Source organism: Ricinus communis, chromosome 8 (genome assembly GCF_019578655.1).
Source record: "Ricinus communis isolate WT05 ecotype wild-type chromosome 8, ASM1957865v1, whole genome shotgun sequence".
Taxonomy (NCBI): domain Eukaryota; kingdom Viridiplantae; phylum Streptophyta; class Magnoliopsida; order Malpighiales; family Euphorbiaceae; genus Ricinus; species Ricinus communis.
In genome coordinates, this window is record NC_063263.1 from 19789189 (window position 1) to 19810716 (window position 21528).

The 21528-nt window shown below is 30.2% G+C and overlaps 1 protein-coding gene across 1 annotated transcript; it reads right to left on the bottom strand.

Moving 5' to 3' along the window:
* Window positions 1-1020: 1020 nt before the first annotated feature.
* Window positions 1021-20943, bottom strand: LOC8279629 (rust resistance kinase Lr10). The gene is made up of 5 exons (XM_048378112.1): window positions 20105-20943; window positions 19608-19625; window positions 12311-12346; window positions 3176-3202; window positions 1021-2266 (listed from the first exon to the last, which is right to left on the bottom strand). The coding sequence occupies exons 1-5, from the start codon at window positions 20820-20822 to the stop codon at window positions 1179-1181; spliced, it is 1887 nt and encodes a 628-aa protein (XP_048234069.1). The 5' UTR covers window positions 20823-20943; the 3' UTR covers window positions 1021-1178.
* Between the last annotated feature and the right edge of the window lie 585 nt (window positions 20944-21528).

The following is a 21528-nucleotide window of genomic DNA, read 5'->3' on the forward strand; positions in this document are numbered from 1 at the left end:
ATAACCTACTATATTTTCCTGAGTTCTTTTAAGCCCTTTTACAGATCTTCTATTAATTTGTATTGGCTATATATATATATATAACAAGTTTCGTTGTTATTTCTCATGGCAATCTTTTAGTTTAAAATGTTGTCATTATATCATGTACAAGGATTGTGAATTTGGGTTTGCCTTAGAAGAGACTTTTTTTTTTTTTTTTAAATTTCTTTTAATTGAATTATTTATTGTCTGAAGGTGAAATGGGTTTGTTGATATTTTGTTGTTTTTACCTATGAAGAGAAATTAATTTTTCTTTGTAGTTGTGTAATCAAGCTATTTTCTCATCAAATACAGATAAATTTGGCACCTGAACTATTCCTGAGCTGAATCAATGCTGACAATGCCGTCCTTGTATGTGGAAATATAAACATCCCAGTAGAATTTGCTTGTGCCATTGCATCCATTAACTCCTCCTCAGTAGCTTCCTCAACAATCCCATTTGATTTTCTCAATGCATAAACAACTCTATCAATTGATGCAGGATCACCAATCTGAATAGCAGATGCAAATGTACTACTTGCTTTAACAGGTCTAAAATCAAATATCCTTCACCGTTCAAACAAATTTCCATATTAAGAACACTCATTTAGTTTCCCAGTATAACTTATTATATGTGAAAATCATACATAATCTCCTTCTGTTTATGTTGGATCTATTTCCCTTCTGTTTATGTTGGATCTATTTCCATGTCCATTGTTCTGCCAACATTCAATTGGTTGCAGGAAGTTTTTTTTTGTGCATATCTTACATTTATTTTTTTCTTAAAAAAAGAAAAGGATCTAAATTGATAAAATATTTGATATTTTTTATGAGTACTTTATGTAATCTACTCATAGCTGAATTATAATAAAATGATACTATCATAAATTAATTAATTATCTGCAATAGTAAGTCTTATTGATTTAGTGCTACAGTGGTACTCTCAAAAAATGTTACACGAGATGAGACTAAAATATAGAAGAGCAACATATTACACAGATATTAAGTTATAGTCATAATATTGAACACCAATAATATTTCATCTGATACAAACTTGGAAGAGTTCAAATGAAACTAGTCAAAGAAATATATAACAAGAATCTATAAGCTTAAGCAATTAAAAACAGTTACTTAAAAGACATGCACACCATTTATATATATCATCCTTGTGGATTTATCTCAATTTTGACTTTCTCTTTTGCCCTATCGTTTATCGAGAGAGAAGGTTTTGGAGGCATTTGTAGGTTTTCAACATCTCCTTCCAGCATCTCTATAGCTTTATGCATTGAAGGACGGTAAATAGGTTCCATTTGTATACACCACAATGCTACCAGAACCATCTTCTTTGCTATTTGCCTTTCCTCATCTGAAACAGCTCCTAAATCTATGTCATTCCCTTTGCTGAATTGGTCATAAGCCCATGAAGGAAAGTATATTTGACTAGAATGCTCAGCAAATGCATTTAAGGACTTCCTCCTTCCAACCATTTCCATTAGCAAGACCCCAAAGCTATACACATCAGCTTTATAAGACACTCCTCCGATGTGCTTGTAGAACAATTCAGGAGCCATGTATCCTATTGTTCCCCTTGCTGCAGTGAGAGCCACAATGCTGTTATCTGTTGGGTACAATTTTGCAAGTCCAAAGTCAGAAATTTTAGGCATGAAATTCTCATCGAGAAGGATGTTATGTGGCTTGATATCAAAATGCAAGATTTGCATTTTGCAACCTTCGTGAAGGTACTCAATGCCCCGAGCTACACCAAGAGCGATCTCGTACATGTTCTTGACGCTGATCGTGTTGATCCCTTCTTGTGCAAATAGATATTTCTCGAGAGACCCATTAGGCATGAACTCATATACAAGGGCCCGTTTCGATTTGTCAACACAGAAACCAACGAGGCGCACTATATTGACATGGTAAATTGTCCCAAGAGTAGCTACTTCGTTGATGAATTCTTGTCCATTAGCTTTCGACTTCTCCAGTATTTTCACTGCAGCAAATTGACCACTTCGAAGCTTCCCTTTGTACACAGAACCATAACCCCCTTCACCTAGTTTGGTTTTGAAACCTTTAGTCATCTTCTTAATTTCTGAATAAGAATATCTAATTGGCATGAAATTATTATACTTCTGAAGAAACTCTTCAATGTTATCGTACATCGACAAATGCCTCCTTCGCCATTTATAGATTAAGAAGACGAGAACGCCCAATGATCCAAAGATGAATATTGGTGCCCGATATAGCACTAAAAGAAACAAAAACAAGTGAATCAACGTATGTAGTTAGTGAAAATTCTGGAACTACATGTCTATAGTATTTCATTTTGGGTCTGCTCTTTTGAGGTAAATTGCACTGTTAGTACCAATTTCTTTGGATCTATATACAATTGGTATCAATATTTCAGTTTTTTCTTCTTTATGATACCAATACTTTTATTTCTGTTTTAAGTTAGGATACCTATAAATTGTTTAGTCTATTTTTATTGATATAGCCATTGGAAATATAAAATTCTTAACTGATTGGCTACATTAGTAATGTCAACTAACTAATAATTTATTCTACTAAGCATGTGAAATCCATTTTTAATTTTTTTTCCATACTATATATAATTAGAGGTTTTTCCATATGTTTAGCAGAATAAGTTATTAATGATTTGATATTTCTAATATGGTAAATCAATTAAGAATATTTCATTTTCGATGTCTATGTCAATAGAAGCATATCAGAAAAGTTATAAATACTCTAAACTTAAATAAAAATAGAAATACGGGTATTAAAAGAAAAAATTAAAGTAATAATACCAATTTACCCATTCTTTTGTCAAGAAACATGAGATTTGCATTGCATGAATTGGAGGGAGCTCCTTTTGGAATTTCTCACGGGTAAGAAACTAATATATAGTAGTTTGGCTTAGAGGACTTAGACTAGTGAGAGTTTCGTGATGGTGTGTTGCTTTGATGTTATTTTTTCTTTTTAATTTGCTTTTTCAGTTTGATTCACTCCTTTGTACCATAAGGAATTATTTTCTCTTTTTCTTTTTGTTCTTACCTTTTATTTGTTAATTATTAGATTTTATTTATCACGGGATTATTCTTTATTCAGCAAAAAATTATGATTCATGATCCATTTGTTAGAAATATAGAAATGTACTTACCAAATGGGATTACAAATGGGAGCAAACCTGCAAGACAAATAAATAAAGTTACAAGATAAATCTTCAATGTCAATTGAAACCAAAAACTACAAGGGCAGTATAAATATTATTTCTGTTTTGGACTGAGTGATTTGTATAAACAGATTCTATAAGATTTTATTAACAAGTTCTTAGTGTATTGGCTTAAATGAGTCTATTTATTTAAATGAAAATTTATTTGAAATTTATCTCGTTAAATTCATAAAGTTATTCTAATCTAAATTCTATCAAATTTTGTAAAATGTTCAAGTTGACTCTAAATTCATCAAGTTCCTTTTTATTAAAATAGAAATTCCCTTGGCTGAAATAATTTGTTTCCACACGCTATTTTCTTCTCTCTTCCTTTTTTTTTCTCTCTCTTTCTTATGTATCTGTTTTCCCTCTCCATCATGTCTCTTAAACAAGAAAAAGTCACCCTTACCGAGGAAAAGGATGTAGTATACGTTTATAACAGAAGCCTAGAGCATATTACAACATTAATAAGATGTCTTATTGAAATCAGTTGCTTGTTAGGGCAACCTCCTTTATTGTATATAAATACAACAGCTTCCTCCTTCAGTAGATAAGTTGAGAATTGTCCATTATTTATTCTACTACCATATTTTAACTTGGTATCAGAGTCGTCATGGATGAAGCCTCATAAATGTCCACACTTAAAGCAACAAATGTCGTCCCTAAAGAGAACAGCTCAAGCTCAATGAAGAATGCAAGTAAATAAGACATGGGTCCAAGCTCCTTTGGCGCTCAGAAGGTTGGTGGACAAGAAGGAAAACTCTTAAGGTCTTATTGCTCTATTAAGTTGAATCATGAAAACTGTATATAGTGGAAGAATCTTGTTCTTCTTGTGATTCGTGGAAACAAATGGAAGACCGCATCATGGGAGCAAGGAAATGCCCAACTGAGTTCATAATATAATCAGAAGAAGGATAGGATGAGCAAATTGTTGAAGAAAATCCAGAGTATGAGGACTGGGTTGTTTGGGATCAGATTCTTCTCAGTTGGTTGTATAATTCGATGGAACCTAATGTTGCATCAGAGGTAATGGGTGATGAAACTTCTAAGAGGCTTTGGGTCTCTATTAAAGAGAAAACTTGTAGCTCTTGAAGATTTAATCTCCTAAGTGCTTACTGTATTGGATTCACTGGAGTCTAGTGGTGTGTCGAATCAATGAAAGAACTTCAACTAACTAGATTGACCTTCAAGCAATACTGTTGGGGTATAAGAAACGCTTAGAGCAGATCAATGTTGGTGTTGCATCAATTAATCTTGGAAAGTCTCTACTCACTTTGCTGGAGTGAAAAACTCAAGTGGCTAAAGAGGCTCCAACAGAGGAAGAGGTGCTCCATACAATAGCGCAAACAGAAACTAGGTTCACTATTTCTCTCAAAATCAAGGTCAAGAGCCTAGACAATTTGCAAGCTGAGGAAGTAGACCCCGAATAGGTAGCAGAGGCAGAGAAAACAACTCAAGGCCCACTTGCCAAGTGTCTAATCATTTTGCACATAATGTTCTGAAATGCTACTGCAGGTTTGATGAATCTTACTAAGAAACCCACCAAGCTAGAACAAAGGCACTAACAACACCAACAATTACAACTCAATTTATATGGACAATCTTGAAATTGTTAATGATTCAGCATGGTATGCAGATATTGGAGCTAGCACACATGTCACAGATGATGCAACTCACATAGGAGACAAGACAGAATACAGTGGTAAAAAGACTCTCATTATTGGTAATGGAAATAAAGTCTCTATTGCTCGTATTTGGTAACTCTGTGTTGCATGTTAATCATAACAAAGTACTATTGCTTAAGAATACATTACATGTTCCTACAATCAAGAAGAATTTACTTAGCATATCTCAACTTACCTCCCGTAATAATATGACTGTTGAGTTTGATTCTCTATGATGTGTTGTCAAGGACAAGTTGGTGGGAATGGTGCTACTCAAGGGGAGAACTAAAGATGGCTTGTACTAGCTTCAACCTCTTACAAACTCTCCAATCCTTCCAAACCTGAAGTACCGCAGTACTAACTATCTCGTTCAACATAGGTGTAACACAATAGAACTACACAAAGAAAAGACTAGACAATCTGTTAATTCCCTAAGTGAAAGGTGGCATAAGAGACTAGGCCACCCTTCTAGTGGTGTACTTGAACAAATTATGAAAAGTTATAATCAAAAGTTAGAAGTTAATTAGAAGTTGCACTTTGTGATGCCTGCTAATATGAAAATTCTCATTTACTGCCTTTTCAATCTTCTTCCTCTCTTGCTTTAAACCACTTGAGTTGATTTATACTGATCTATGGGGTCCATCTTTGGTTGTCCAACCTCATGATACAAATATTCTATTAACTTTATTGATGATTATAACAGATATACTTAGATGTTTCCCTTAAAAAACAAGTTAGGTGCCTTTATAACATTTGTACAGCTTAAGAAATTGGTAGAAAAGCAACTTGAAAGGTACATTAAATGTCTCCAATCAGACATGGGGGGTTAGTATCAAAGCTTTAATGAATATTTGAAACAACAAGGAATAGAACTCAGGCATAGTTGTGCCCTCACTTCTGCTCAAAATGGAAGAGCATAAAGAAAGCATAAAAATGTGGTAGAAACTGGACTAATCCTCCTTGGTTAAGCTCATATGCCATTAAAGTACTAGTATGAAGCTTTTCAAATAGCCACTTACCTCATAACGACTGCCTACACCTATATTAAAAGGAAAAACTCCTTTAGCTATGTTGTTTTATAAGAATCCGGAATAACACCTTGAAAACCTTTGGATGTGCCTATTTCCCTTGTCTAAGACCTTACCAAAATTAAAATTCTAGTTTCACGCCACAAAATGTATCTTTCTTGGATATAGTGACTCATTTAAAGGTTATAAATGTGTGAATTCTACTAGGAGGATATATATAGCCAAACATGTTGTGTTTAATGAGCTAGAGTTCCTCTTTTAACATGGATTCGTAAATACCAGAAGAGAAAAATCTTATTGCCATAAACACATTAAACTAGTTCCTAAAACTTCCTACCTCAAAAAATCTCTCCTTTTCATCAACCCCTTGACAATCATCATACACCAGAAGCCACCTCTCATGTTTCTACCTAGTAATCCATCATCATCATTAAGAGGAGTGTTTGATTTAAGGGAGGCAACTCATCGCTCAACATTCTCTAGTTCACCAAACACTCACTCTGTACACTCAGGTGATACTACTCCCTATGCTCTGCTAATTTTGAAAATGCTACTTTTAGTTCTGAAAACACTCCAGCTCAATCACAGGAATCTGAGCCTGGGCCATATAATATAGGTAACCAAATGATCACTTGGTCCAAGCATGGTATCTATAATCTAAAGACATATCCCTTTGAGTAGCAAACCTTCTATACATTCAACACCACATCAATAGAACCAACTATTGTCCAAGAAGCCTTGAGCTCAAAATTATGGCATGCTGCAATGCAGAAAGAGCTAAGTGCTCTAGTGAGAAATAAAAACTAGGTCTTGGTTCCTTATTCACCTTCATACAGCCTTGTTGATAATAAATGCGTATATAAAGTGAAGTACAATGAATATGAGATTTTTCAGAAATGTAAGGAAAGGCTAGTGGCAAGAGGTTTCACTCAAACTCTAGGGATTGACTTTACTGAAACCTTCATTCCTATCATAAATCATATACAGGAAGAATTATTCTTACTATAGTTATTGCTAGAGGATGGAAAGTTAGGCAGCTAAACATTGATAATGCATTCCTAAAAGGAACATTTTAAGAGACAGTGTACATAAAGCAACTAATTAGTTTTGAAGACAAAAGCAAGCCCAGTTTTGTTTGCAAGCTTCAAAAGCCTGTACATGGCCTGAAACAGGCCCCTAGGGCTGGTATGATAAACTGAAGATTACCTTGGTGGATTAGGATTTAAGAACTCAAAATATGATACATCTATATTCTTTTACAGAAACAAGGAACAAATCATCTTGGTTCTTATTTATGTAAATGATAATATTATTACATGAAGCAATATGAGTTTAGTACATAGGTTTATGAAAGAGCTACATAAGTTATTCTCACTGAAGGACATGAGGGAGCTCCATCATTTTCTAGGCATTGAAGTAAGAAGAGATAAGACTGGCATGTATTTAACTCAGACTAGGTACATAGAAGAATTACTGAAAAAGGTTAGAATGGTTAACACCAAGTCCTATCCTACTCCTACATTAATTGTGAAAAAAGTGTCAATTATAGATGGTGACCCTATGGAAAATCTAGCTCTTTACAAAAGTGTCATTGGAAGTCTCTAGTACTTGACAAACACAAGACCAAACATTACCTTTATTATTAGTATGCTTAGTCAGTTTATGCATTCAACTGTTCATTAGCAGAAAGCTAAAAGAATATTAAGATACTTGAAGGGAATCAAAGATATGGGAATTTATAATAAAACCTTAGAAGGGATCTAATTCTACAAGCATTCTCTGATGCTTATTGGGCAAGCTACAAAGATGATCGAAGATCAATTGTAGGGTATTGTGTCTATCTCGCTGATGCCTTGATCTCATGGTCCTCAAAGAAGCAACAAATAGTCTCCTTATCTACTGATGAATTTGAATATAGGGCCTTGGTTAGAGTAGCCTATGAGTTAGCTTGGATTAAATCATTATTGTTGGAATTATCTTTGAAAGGTAAATCAATTCCTATAGCCTAGTGTGCTAACATGAGTGATAGATTTTTAGCTCCAAATCCTGTCTATTATGCCAGGACCCAACATATAGAAATTGATATGCATTATATTAGATACAAAGTTTTAGCTAAGTAGCTTGAAGTTAGATATTTCCCTTCTAAAGATTAGATTGCAGATTGCTTGACAAAGGTATTATCTCATTCTCATTTTCAGTATCTCAAGGACAAACTTGGTGTGGTACAAAGACTTCACCCCTCATAAGTTTGAAGGGGGGAAAAGGATGTAGTAGATGTTTATAATAAAAACCTAGAGTATTGTTACAATATTAATGGGCCACAACTTATGTCACATTACTATATTATGTTATTATTTTTTAGTTAATGATTGGGTCCATTATCCAATATTGATATTCATTCATCTTATTTGTATACATGTCTTATTGTAATGAGTTGCTTGTTAGGGCAACCTCCTTTTGTATATAAATAAAATAGCTTCCTCCCTCAATTCATCAGTTGGGAATTGTCCAACATTTATTCTACTACCATATTTTAACTACCCTATTTTTTTTCTTATAGTTGTTAGATATTCTAAAATGCAATAAAAATTTCTTCTAACTTACTCTCACTCTTAATTTAGACCGCGAATAATTATTTCGGTGGTATTAGCTAAACTCCTCTATAATGGTTACTGCTCTTTTTTATAGGCATGATAATCTTCAATAATTTCTACTGATCCTTTTCATGTTCAAATGACTAAATTCTAGTTAACTTTTATCCTTTCCTTTGCCTTATTTGTGACCTTTTTTTGGTGTTTCTCTTGTCGAACTCCTATGTATTATAACGATTAATATTGACATTATTGGTTCATTAAATTTAGTTATATTAACTATAAATGATTATAAATCATAAATTATCTTCTTGATGATGAGAATATTTTATGTTTTATAACACTCTTGGAGATGGCAATTTTATCTAACCCATTGGATACTCAACTTGCCCTAATGACTGAATAATATAACTAATCCATTTATAAATAGGATGGAGCTGGATAATGCCATACCTGACCTGAATATATGTATATTTTTAAATAATATTAATACTATATTCTATATATAAATATGTGTATAAACCTATTTGCAATCAACTATCAAATAAAATTCTTGCATATAATTATTACAATTCTAAATGGAGAAATAATATATTCTCTTTTACATATAAATAGTATGCAAAAAGCATTTTATAAAAATTTAAGACCTTATAGAAAAGACAATCTTCAAAAAAGCCTTACTCAAGAGGCACATCCCATTAAGGCCTTACCAAAGGACCAAATGTTGAAAGATCTTATCGTAAAGGTAATCCTCGAAAGATCTTACCAAAAAGACAATCTTCAAAAGACCTTAACATCTTTTTAGAAAAAACTTAAAAGGAAGGCAATCCTAAAAAGACCTTATTCAAAAAGCAATGCTTAAAAAAGACTTAATCAAAAGGCAAACCTCATACAAATTTTACCAAAAAGCTAATCCTCGAAAGATCTCTCAAAAGGCACAACCGCAAAGACCTTATGGAGAGGTCAATACTTAAAAGACCTCTTAAAAGACAACTAAATTGAAAACCTCAAATCCTTATGAATCCTATAAGTTTGCTAGGAGCCTCTCCTAGTCAGAGCAGTTTAGCTTAATGGTCACTCGTCACCACTTTGGAAGGAATTCCATCAACTTTGTGTTTGATTGAAATTCATAATGTTTGTAAAATTCAATTGCAAATCTAAAATTTATGTACTTTAAATGAAGTTATAATTCTACATAATCAAATTTATGTAGAATTAGTTAAAGCTAAACCAAATTCTAATGAAATAAATAGAATTTTGAAATGAATTCCATAAAAGTAAATTAATATATTTTATAACATCAAAATATCTCTTTCAATTTTATTATTTCTATTTTACTTTCTCTCTCATACTTTTTCTTAAATAAAATAAATTTTTTAATGGATTTCAATCAAAGATAATATTAGAAAGAATTATTATAATTTTTCTTCAATCAGGATTTGATATGCACAACATTTTGGAAGGTGGTAAAATGGAAACTTGACAAGTACTATATCACTATTAATTCTTATATTTTTTTTATTTGGGTATAATTTGGAGCATGTCAAATTAATGTGCAATGAAGAAGTTGTTTTATCATGTTGGTTTACAACCTTTTTAGGTTCTTAATACTTAACTCATTCTCCATTGTTGTATTGGGATAACAAGAGTCATTTAAAGCTCACATCGGAAAGACATAAGCTAAGTAAGAAATATTTAAATAGGATGACTCATACATTCAGTGTTAATATGCATTGTCCAAATCATAGATTATGATTTATAAAAGTTCTCTCTAGTTAATTAGGGTCCTTCAGGCGCTAGGTTTTTGGTTCCCCACCCATGAGTAAGGAGTTAAAAGTATAATCACAAGGATGGTAAAGCTAAGTGAATCTTGATGTTTTGTCAAGTAATTAAAAGGCTCTTGAATAATAGTAGTTGTGGATTGAAGTGTGACTCCAAGTGTAAATGGGTTTTTTATGACATTGAAGAGAAGCTTGATGAAGTATTTGAGCTCTTAGTGGCACTATAATACTCAAAGTGCAACATGCTTCCATTCGAGGGAGAATAAGCTCAAATCGAGTATGAAAGAGACTCCCACTGGAGAAACAATTATTTGGATAACAAGTGTGAATTAAATCCCAGATGTTAAAGACATAAGCTAAGTGTTTAAGGTTTTAGCCAAATTAAGATAGTGTGTAACTCATAAGTATTCCCTCTCATGTGGCCTATAAAAAGATTCTCGGTAATGAATTGTGATCCTAATGACATTGTGTTGTTAAAGCCACTCAAACTTGTTGTTGGTAATGAATAATTTTGAAGAAAAATGTGCATCCTATATATGTCCTTAAATTTCCATGTCACTTAAAATTCTTGGATTTTAACTTTTGTATCTTAAAAGTCCCTTATATCTAATTGGTCTAATTATAAATTAAATTTTAAACTTTACATTTCTTAACAATTTTATCCAATGGTCTCAAGATTTGAAAAACAAAGGCTAAAGTGTCAATTTGCCTCATGAATTTGGAGTCAATGGACAGTTCATTCAAATTTTAATTTTTTAGCAAATTTATCCAGCAACTATTAAAAGTGGTCAACTCACCTCAATTAAAGTATTTAATCTATAAAAAGAAAGTTTAATTGGCCCTTGAACTTCATGCTAAATATCAAATTGTATAAAAATAAATTTTTTTATATTTTTATTGAGTTATAGTAAAATTATTTAATTTTAACGTAATTTAATACTAATATTTAACAAAAATAATTAGACTATATTTTTTACTGAAAATCTTTAATTAAAAAAATTACCAAAATCATATAAAGTCATGCTTTTATAAAACAAGAGTTAAATATTATATTTTAATAATATTTAATCTGAATTTCTAATAAAAATAATTTAATAAATATTTCAATATCAGAGTCGTTTCAAATCCTTAAATCTTGATCTAGTAAGGATATTGGAATAGTGCATGATCGGTTAGTAGTTTAATATGCCATAACTTATTTAAGATTTTTTTATTATAATTCTAATATTTATTATTTATGAAATATGTAAGATTATAATTAATTTTTAAAAATATAATAAATTATCACAAAACTATAATTATTTATTATCATAATTAGTAATTATTAGATTTTAAACATTGAGGTAAAGTTATGTAAATTAAATACTTTGCTCTAACTCAATTAAAAAATATTTTTATAGAATTTGATATTTAGTATAGTTTAAGGACCAAATTGAATTTTTATTATGAGTTAAATACTTTGAGCGGTTGTAAGTTGGTCACTTTTGGCAAGTCATTAAAAAAAATGATCAGAAAGTTAAAATATTGGTGATAATTTTTATAATTTCAAGGTGAGGAGGATGACATGGCAAGTTGATTAAAAAAGTAAATTCAAAACATGAGTATATATTTTTAAACTTTAAAATAATTAGATAAAATTATTAAAAAGTATAAAATTCAGAATTGAATAAGACCTATATGATTTGGTTCAATATTTATTGGAGATTCAATGCGATAAAAGCAAGAAATTGTGAGATATTAACAAGAAAGAAATAATGGATAATCTTTATGATGCAATATTGCCTCTATTTCATGATATGAGATTTTCTATAAATTATAACTAAAATTTGGTGATAAGGGCATTAAAGGTACAAAAAATTAAATCTAAGGATATTTTTTGGGAAAAATTAAAGTTTAAGGATATTAATTAAAAAGAAAATAAATTCAAGAACTATAAATAAAATTAACCTTAGTATTAAAAGGATAAAAAGAAGGATAAATGGCCATATGAATGTGATTTATAGGGTATAAATATTCTCACCTATCGCATACTGACGTACAATGTCTCTCCACGTGTCTGCATTACATCAGAGATGATAAAAGCAATCAGAAAAGGACAAAAAGATGTAATGTAGAAGAATTAGAAATTTGTGAGTAATAATCTGCACATGGAGTAACTTCAAAATAGAATCTAACCAATAATAGTCTACAATTTGCAACATTAAATTTTTTTTAAAAATGTAACTGATGAGCCAAAGACTAAATTATCTTTGTTTCTTTTTCAACTCTTTTGGTTCTTTCAATACATAATTATAAATTTAGAATACCATAAACTGCACATGTTCTTATTCTCATAAACTGCAATATGTAAATTATTCTCTATACTTTATTCATTATAAAATATTCCTTTACATTTTAAAGTGAATATTAAATTTTTTTTATGTTGATAACAATATAGAAAATTTGATTTGTTATTTATCTCTTAAACAATATGTATCTCTTGTTTCTATCTTTTAAGAATATTTATTCTTTTTCTAGTTTGTATTGTAATGGGAATCTTGTAAATGTGAGTCTATATAAGTCTTTGTATTTGAATAATTCAATAAGAGTCAATATTGAATTAAGTTTCTTCATGGTATCAAAGCAGGTTGCGTAAATCCTCAATTGAAAAAACATGTCTTCTTCTCCATCTGAAATTCCTACTAAATTAATTAATGTATCATCATCACAAATTATTCATGTTTCTTCTGAAAATTCTGGTTTTAAAGCCGGAATAATCCTTACCGAAACCAATTATAACGCTTGGTCTCAAATCATGAAAATGCATATTGTTGGATGTAAGAAATTGAATAATATTATGGGAGATTCTCCTCAACCAGAATCAACTAATCCTTCTTATTCCAAGTGGTATATTTAAAGCCAGAAAGTTAAAGATGGTTATCCACATTAATGACACCAGAAATCATTAAAAAGTATCTTTGTATCCGAACAGCACATGAAATCCAGAATGCTCTTACAAAAGTATTTTATGATGGATCGAACGGAATACAAATTTTTGCTCTTAATCAACAAGCATTCTTAAGTCGGCAGTCTGGCAAATCTCTTTCGACTTACTACGACGAATGAAAGTTAAGAATTCTGATGACTTCACTATATATAAAGCAGTTATAAAAACGTTGAGAATTCACATCTTCTTAAACGGACTTGATGCTCAGTTTGAAAAAGTGAGAGGAGAAATCCTTCGAATGGATTCGAGTTTGGACTTTTAACGAACATATGCAAATGTATACCGAGAATCAAATCAGAAAAAAATTCTTGACTGGTGAACAAACTTTCTTAGAGTCAACTATATAGTTCGCTAAAGGAAATAATTTGTTTGTTCGAAAATATACAACTCGGAGCTTTGATATTAGCACTAAATAGACCATTCAATAAGGAAATGTACATATTATAGTGCAATATAACATACTTAAAGCATATGTTATGACCTTATCAGATATCTTGAATGGTGGGATTCTTCTAAAGCCCCAAACTAAAAGTCTAAAACTGCATCAGTATCAATAGTTGTAGCCGAGCAACCTTCCTCGCCAGATGTTGCTACTTTACACATATCTTCAAAACCACTAGGTAAATCTTTTTGTAATTCTGCTACTATTAGGTTGTACACATGAATTATTGATCCTGGATCAACTGATCACATGTCTTTTAATACACCTACCAAGCTAAAACCATCGAAAAAATATGTTGTGTTTACAGCTAATGGTACAGAAGCTAGTTGGTAAAAGGGTCATTCTCTTAATAATCTAAATTTAGAATTTGCTTTAATTTTTCCATTTCTAAATTTCAATTTAATGTCTGTATCTCTACTAACCACCTCTTTGAATTCTTGATTATTGTATTTTTAAGGGCATCAAGACAAAGAGGACGATTGGTTGTGGTATTAGAAAAGGAAAGCTCTATTATCTTGACTTTGCACCATCTAGCTTAAGTTCATTGACTGAATCGAGTTTGGAGAATAGCAGTTCGGTATCCTCAAGTATAGAAAATACGATCTGGTTATGGCATAAGTGCTTTGGACATACATCATTTGGATATTTAAAGTATTTGTTTCTTAAGTTATTTTCCAAAAATATCTACTTTGAGCTTCAAATGTGAAACTTATGAACTGGCAAAAAATCCATCGAGTCTCTTTTTCGATAAGTTTAAATAAAAATTCAACACTATTTATGATTATACAATCTGATGTTTAGAAACCTGCAAAGGCGCCGATCTTAATGGAGCTCGGTGTTTTGTCTCCTTTATTGATGATTATAGTCGTATGACGTGGATATGCTTGATGAAAAGTAAGCAGGATGTTTGCTCATTATACAACAATTTTTATTTGATGGTGCAAACTCAATATAAAACTTCAGTTCAAGTACTTCAGATAGATAATAGAGGTGAATTCATTAATCATGAACTCACGCAGTTTCTCCAACAATATATGCAGTCCATCAAATCACATGACCTTATTATCTCCAACAAAATAGGGTTGCATAAAGAAAAAACCAACATATATCTTGAAAATGATACGAGCTATACTATTTGAAGCTAATATGCCTCCAATATTGGAGAGAAACTTTATCCTCAACCTCTTACCTCATAAATCAAATCCTATTTCATACTGTAGACTCTCACACCCCACGTGATATATTAAATAAAAGCCTTACTTCATCATCATTACCAAACTTACTCCTAAAGTCCTTGGTTACACCGCCTTTATTACCTACCTCACCATACACACTACAAACTTCAACCTCGTGCTATTCAGTGTATCTTTATTGGATATAGTATTCATCAGAAAGGATATAGGTATTATCACCCTTCAACTCAATGAATATATCTTAGTATGGACATCCAATTTAATAAACATCATATGTATTTTCCTGCTATACCCATTACAAGTCAGGGAAAAAGAAATATTGACTTGCAACCCAACCTTCAAACACACATTTTTTTGAACCCTACCTTCCATAAATAAAACCTGATCTTCCAACAGAAAATCCCAACTTAGATTTTTCAACAGAAACTCCCGACCTAGACTTTCCAATAGAAACTTCAGACCTATTTGAACAACCCGAACAAAAACAACCTGAGCATTATTCTCCTAATCATGAATCAACCGAGAATTTCGAGCTTGATATTTAGGGTTAATGTAATAAAAGTGAGCTTGAAGCACCACAATCAGTGTCACCTTTACTTGATGATGCATCCCGAGCTAAATCTCAATTAACTCATGAACCCTCTATTAGAACACTCCCTAGCCGAACTACCCGAGGAAAGCCCAAATCAAGTTATGAACTTATGATGATTTAGGGGACCTAAATATCCAATAAATAATTATATGTTTTACCATAGATTGTCAAAGACATGTGAATAATTTGAAAATCAACTATCTTCTATATATACACCTAACAATGTGTAGGAAGCCATAAAAGACTAGAGGTAGAAGGAAGCAAGGAATGAAGAAATGAAGTCTCTTCGAAAGAATAAGACCTATGAAGTTGTAGATTTACTAATGGGAAAAAAACTTATTGGGTGTAAATGGATCTATACCATTAAATACAAGGCAGAAAGAAATGTTGAGAGATATAAAGCTCAGCTGGTTACAAAAGGATATAGTCACATGTATGGGATAGATTATACAGAGACTTTTGATAATGTGACCAAGATAAACACTGACATAATTTTTCTGCCCTTAGCTATAAATTTGAATTGGTCTCTTTATAATCTGATGTAAAGAATATTTTTCATCAGAGCAATTTCCAAGAGAAAATGTACATGGAACTACCTCTACAATGTAAACTTCAGGTTGAAAAAAGTAAGCAAGTTTGTAAGCTAAAGAAGTCTTTGTATGGATTGAAACAATCTCTGAGAGCTTGGTTTAGAAGGTTTATAAGTTCAATGAAGTACTTTTGTTATAAATAGAGTAGTTCCACTTGTATCTCTTATCAAACATAAGGAGGGTAAAACAATTATTCTTATCATAGATGTTGATCAAAAGATAGCCTTATAGAACTATCTTTTAAAAAAGTTTAAAATGAAAGACATTAGTGATCTCAAGTATTTCTTAGGGATTGAGATATTACGATCTGAGCAAGGTATTTTCTTATTTCAAAGAATGTACACTTTAGACTGGTTTAAGGAAGTCGGTATGCTAGCATGTAAACCATTTGATAATCCTGTTAGTGAACATACTAAGCTCGATATATTTTCCGATCAAGTCCTTACGAATAAAGAAAGATATTAGAGACGTGTAGGTCAGTTAAATATCTTACACATACTATATCAAATTTGGCATACTCTCTAAGTATAATGAACCAATACATGCATTCTCCAAGTAAAGATCATATGAAAGTTGTTCTTCGTATCTTGCAGTACTTGAAATCCTCTCCGAAAAAAGGCATTATGTTCACCAAAGGGATAACTTTATCTGTTGAGTGCTATACTAATACCGATATGGCTGGTTCTATTCATGATAGGCGATCAACAACAGGTTACTTAATCTTTGTTAGAGAAAATCTTGTTACATGAAAAAGTAAGAAACAAAGTATTGTAGCTTGGTCAAGTGCAGAAGCCGAGTACAGAGAGATTGCAAAAGGTATTTGAGAGTTACTTTAGATCAAGAATTTACTATATGAACTCCGAGTTCCACATATTAGTCTTATGAAATTATATTGTGATAACAAAGCCACATGTGATATAGCTCATAATCCAATTCAGTATGATCGGATAAAACAAGTGGAGATAAGAAAATATTTTATTAAAAAATAATTAGAAGCCAAGATAATTGAAGTCTCTCATGTCCGATCTAAAGATCAGCTTGCCGATATCCTTACTAAAACAGTATCAAGTAAAATCTTTTACTAAAACATTAGACAAGTTGAGCATGCAGAATCCCTATGGACTAATTTGAGGGGGAGTGTAAAATATGTGATTTATTATTTATCTCTTAAACAATATATATCTCTTGTATTTATCTCTTACCATATATGTTTCTATCTTTTAGAAGTATTTATTCTCTTCCTATTTTGTATTGCAATAAGAGTTTCATAAAGAAGGATCTATGTAAATACTTGTACTTGATGAATTCAATAAGAGTGAATATTGAATTAAGTTTCTTCAAAAAAACATAATATTTGATCTTTAACTTTTTATCAAATTATAATTTTAGCGTAATAAAATTAATAATGAGAATAATATTTATTTTATTTTGATAATTAAAGTTAGATTATATGAAATTTTAATATTTTACTAAATCTAAGTATTTTAAAAATATTTAAGTTTTATTAGAATTAAATTATGCTAAAAATTAGAGCAAGTAAAAGAGTATTAGTTAATTATTTTTGTACAAATACTGAAATTGATTTTTCTTAATAAAAAGTGTATCTTAATTTAATAAAAGATAATTTTAGATTATTCTGATACTTAATAATAAATTTAATGATAAAATTAAAAAAATATTTTTATCAATTTAGTCTTTTAACTGTATTGACTTTGGATGAAAAGGTAATAGTTAATTTTATTGAAAAAATAAAGAAATTCTAATATAGTAAACAAACTATAAGAGGTAATGTCTGTATTACTTTAAAAAATTAGAGGGCAAATAATATAAAATTAAACTTGGTTAATGATTTTTTAGTGTAGATTTTGACGAAAGATTTTTTAATAAGAAATTATAAATATTAAAAGATAACTAATACAATATGAAAAATTATAGGGACAAATAGTAATTACCTCTTAAAATTATACCCTCATCTCTAAATTGCATTATTGTAAAAATTTTCTTATTGAATAATTATGTCTAACTTTAATTACTAATAATAAAAAAAAATTAACAGTGGATATAGTTAGTATATTAATGTGTTAGGTTAGAGGGAATAGAAAAATTCTTTTTATAAAGTGGAAATAAACCACCATATTTTGAAAAAGAAATATCTCAAATTTGATATCTCAATTATCAAACTAAAGCCTGGCCACTAAATTAGAGCCTCATCAGTTAGTTAATAGATACCAATAACTTAAGCTACAAGACTATGAGGTAGTGAGATTGAATTTTATTAAGTACCTAATTAATGAGTAATTTTTCCTGCATTAGGTACCTAATATATGTACACGAGTGTTAATATATATGTAGAATGTCAAATACATAAAAAGTCTAAAAGAGTGATTATAAGATATTAGGTCCTTAATTGACAGATTTATTATTTTGAAAGCAGCACGTTAAGAAGAAGAAGAAGAAGAAATAATGTGTGGGAAATTAATTTTCTAATGTCGTACGTTAATAAATTAATTTTCTAAATATGTACAATTATAATTAATTCTTAAAAAAATAATAAACTATCACAATACTATAATTGTTAGTTATCATAATTGGTAATTATTAGTTTTTAGACATTAAGATCAAATTATGTAAATTAAATACTTTGCTCTAATTCAATTAAAAAATATTTCTATAGAATTTGATATTTAGTATAGTTCAAGGACCAATTTGATATTCTTTTTATTTTTCCTTCTTTTAGTTGATAATTTAATACAATTAATTTCAGTTCCATTTTATTTTATTCTTTTAACATTAATACTAAAAGCATTTGTATTTAAAATAACATGAATCAAAACTACAAGTTAAAATCAATAACGGAAATATATGAGAACAGAAGATTATTAAGTTGGTCTATTATGTATTTAAAGCATTTGGTCCTTATGCCTTTTAAAAAATTGTTAGATTTATTACTCTTTATTAATTATAATAACATTGGTTACATCTTTATAAATTATTTATGGACATAATTATTATTATTATTATTAAAATTAGATAATGTAAAGATAAATATTTAGATATACTCAATGAATCCATAGATAAAACTATTATCAGCTCATAATCAAAAACAACAATCAATAGATAATATCATATATTACTATATAATTATTTTATTTATAGATAACATGTTAGAGTGAGTCTATCACATACAATATTTTTTGTTTGCTAATTATGATTCTAGTAAGCAATATTATCCATAATGTCTTTTAAAATAAGATAATTTGAGATTTTTATGAAACTAGAAAGAAATATTATCCATAATTTATTTTAATATATTAAAAGAAATTGAAGATTTCTCTATATTTTTTATGTATCATTTTGCTCCCTTAATTCAAAATTCTATGTCTGTATATAAGAAAAGCTTGTCATTTTGTTAATGGGGTTTAAAGAAGGATAGGAGTACTACCCATTACCCTGATCCAAAGATCTCCAATCAACCAAAATAATAGTAAACGAGGCTAAAGAAGAAGGTCCTTACATGTGGTTATCCAATCCCCTGCATTGACAAAGACTACATTAATATATATATATAGAATGTCAACTATATAAAAGAGTGAATATAAAATATTAGGTCCTTAATTGACAGGTATATTATTTTTTAAAGCAGTACGTTAAGAAGAAGAAGAAGTAATATGTGGGAAATTAATTTTGTAATGTCGTGCCTAATTGTAAAAGCAACAATAATACCAATAAGTTCATGAGTTTTACCAATCAAGTTAAGTAAAAAAATTATATATCCCGTTGTGTTCTAAAACTTTGCTTTGTCCCTATGTCTTTTTTAAATTAAATAGCTAAATAATGGATTAGAATTATCAAATTTAAATCTCTCGAATTAATAATTATAAATATGTAAGGTGAAGTATTGTGTAGTAGCATATGTAATATATTAAATATTTGTGTATCCTTGGACATTTTACTTTCAGTTAATTAATCTATAAAAACGAAGGGGGAAAGAAGGAAAAGAATTTGACGTACCATAAATATCATAACAAGACGAGTTAAAATCTACGCTGCAAAGGTTGTCAGTACAACAGCCTAAAGACCATGAAAGCTCAAACCCAAATGCCATAATATGGTGAATATCCATATACGAAATGTTTCTCACTTCTTCTGGCATAAAAGAAGCCCGTACAAAATGCTCTACACGACATGAATCCCTCAAATCCGTTACATTAGTAGGCCCAATTTTGACATAAGAATAACCAGAATCATGTGTGCTGTTGATGCAGGGAGACGTATCTATAAAGAGCGATGAATTCGGTACTATTCGATCTTGGCACTTTATGAATACTAAACTCTGATTGTAGAGCCAATTTCCCTGCCAATAACGGTTATAGTATCTGTTGTGAGAATGGGGAGGCACAGAAGAGCAATTATCCTTTTGGAAATCAGCATCCACCACTCGAACTGTGAGGTTATTGTAATTGATAGACAGAACGTAGTATCTTGCAGTATCCAAGTATACTACTGTTTGGTTATTTTCACAACTGAGCGTATACTTCTTGTGGCCACATTTTTTTGGATCGGTGGTCAATCGAAAAGGGTAACTGATGTTATGGATGTTGCCACAAGAAGAAGGGATGCAATGATATTTGCTATTTCTAGCACAGCAATCTTGTAACTGGAATAATGGCACCAGAAGAGGAAGGGCTGTATATAATTCAGCAAAGAAGTTCCTTCTTCTAATAATCATCACTAACTAATGGAGAAACAGATGATCAAACACAAAAAGAAAAGAAGAAAAAACAAAAAAAAAGAGGCAGAGATTATTGAGAGAAATGACACCACATGAGTAACTTCAAAATTTGAAGATAATGTTTTTCCTACGACGACTTTGACTTGGTGCATCACAGAGTCTACACCGATTAATGGAGCCGACACAAGGTTACATCATCTCTTTAATGCTCTCTGCTTTAAAAAAAAAAAAAACTTATTGTTAATTTATATATTTTTTAATTTATATTATTAAATTTTTATCATTAATTCTCTTCAATAATAGAAAATTTTATCTTTATATTGAGAGTAAAAGAATAATTATCTCAAATAAAAAAAATACAATGTATATTAATTAAAGAGGGGCATTTTTAATAATTATTTACTAAATTTATAATTAAAAGAAAAAATAAATTTTCATTTGAGACTAACCAAAAGAAAATAAGATTTTTTTATGGAGAACACATTTTATAACATTTTTATCGGCTACAATATATCATTTTCTCTTAATTGAAAGGAGTCTAATTATCGAATCATAGAAAATTATAGCATTTATTTTTTAATATTTTATTTATTATTCAATTATTTTTTCATGTAATAGTCTGAAAGTAGAATATTTTATTTTGAAGAAAAATTTAGCAAAAATTATGAAAACTTCGAAAATAAGATATGTGTTAGATATAGGC

What these genes read in the sequence shown, in the direction of transcription:
- LOC8279629 (XM_048378112.1), bottom strand. Translation starts at nt 20,822, where the DNA reads ATGATTATTAGAAGAAGGAACTTCTTTGCTGAATTATATACAGCCCTT. An exon ending in TGTACGTCAGTATGCGATAG is followed by an intron (nt 3,203 to 12,310) that starts GTGAGAATATTT and finishes TTTGTCTTGCAG; the next exon opens with GTTTGCTCCCATTTGTAATC. An exon ending in CCCATTTGTAATCCCATTTG is followed by an intron (nt 2,267 to 3,175) that starts GTAAGTACATTT and finishes TGTTTCTTTTAG; the next exon opens with TGCTATATCGGGCACCAATA.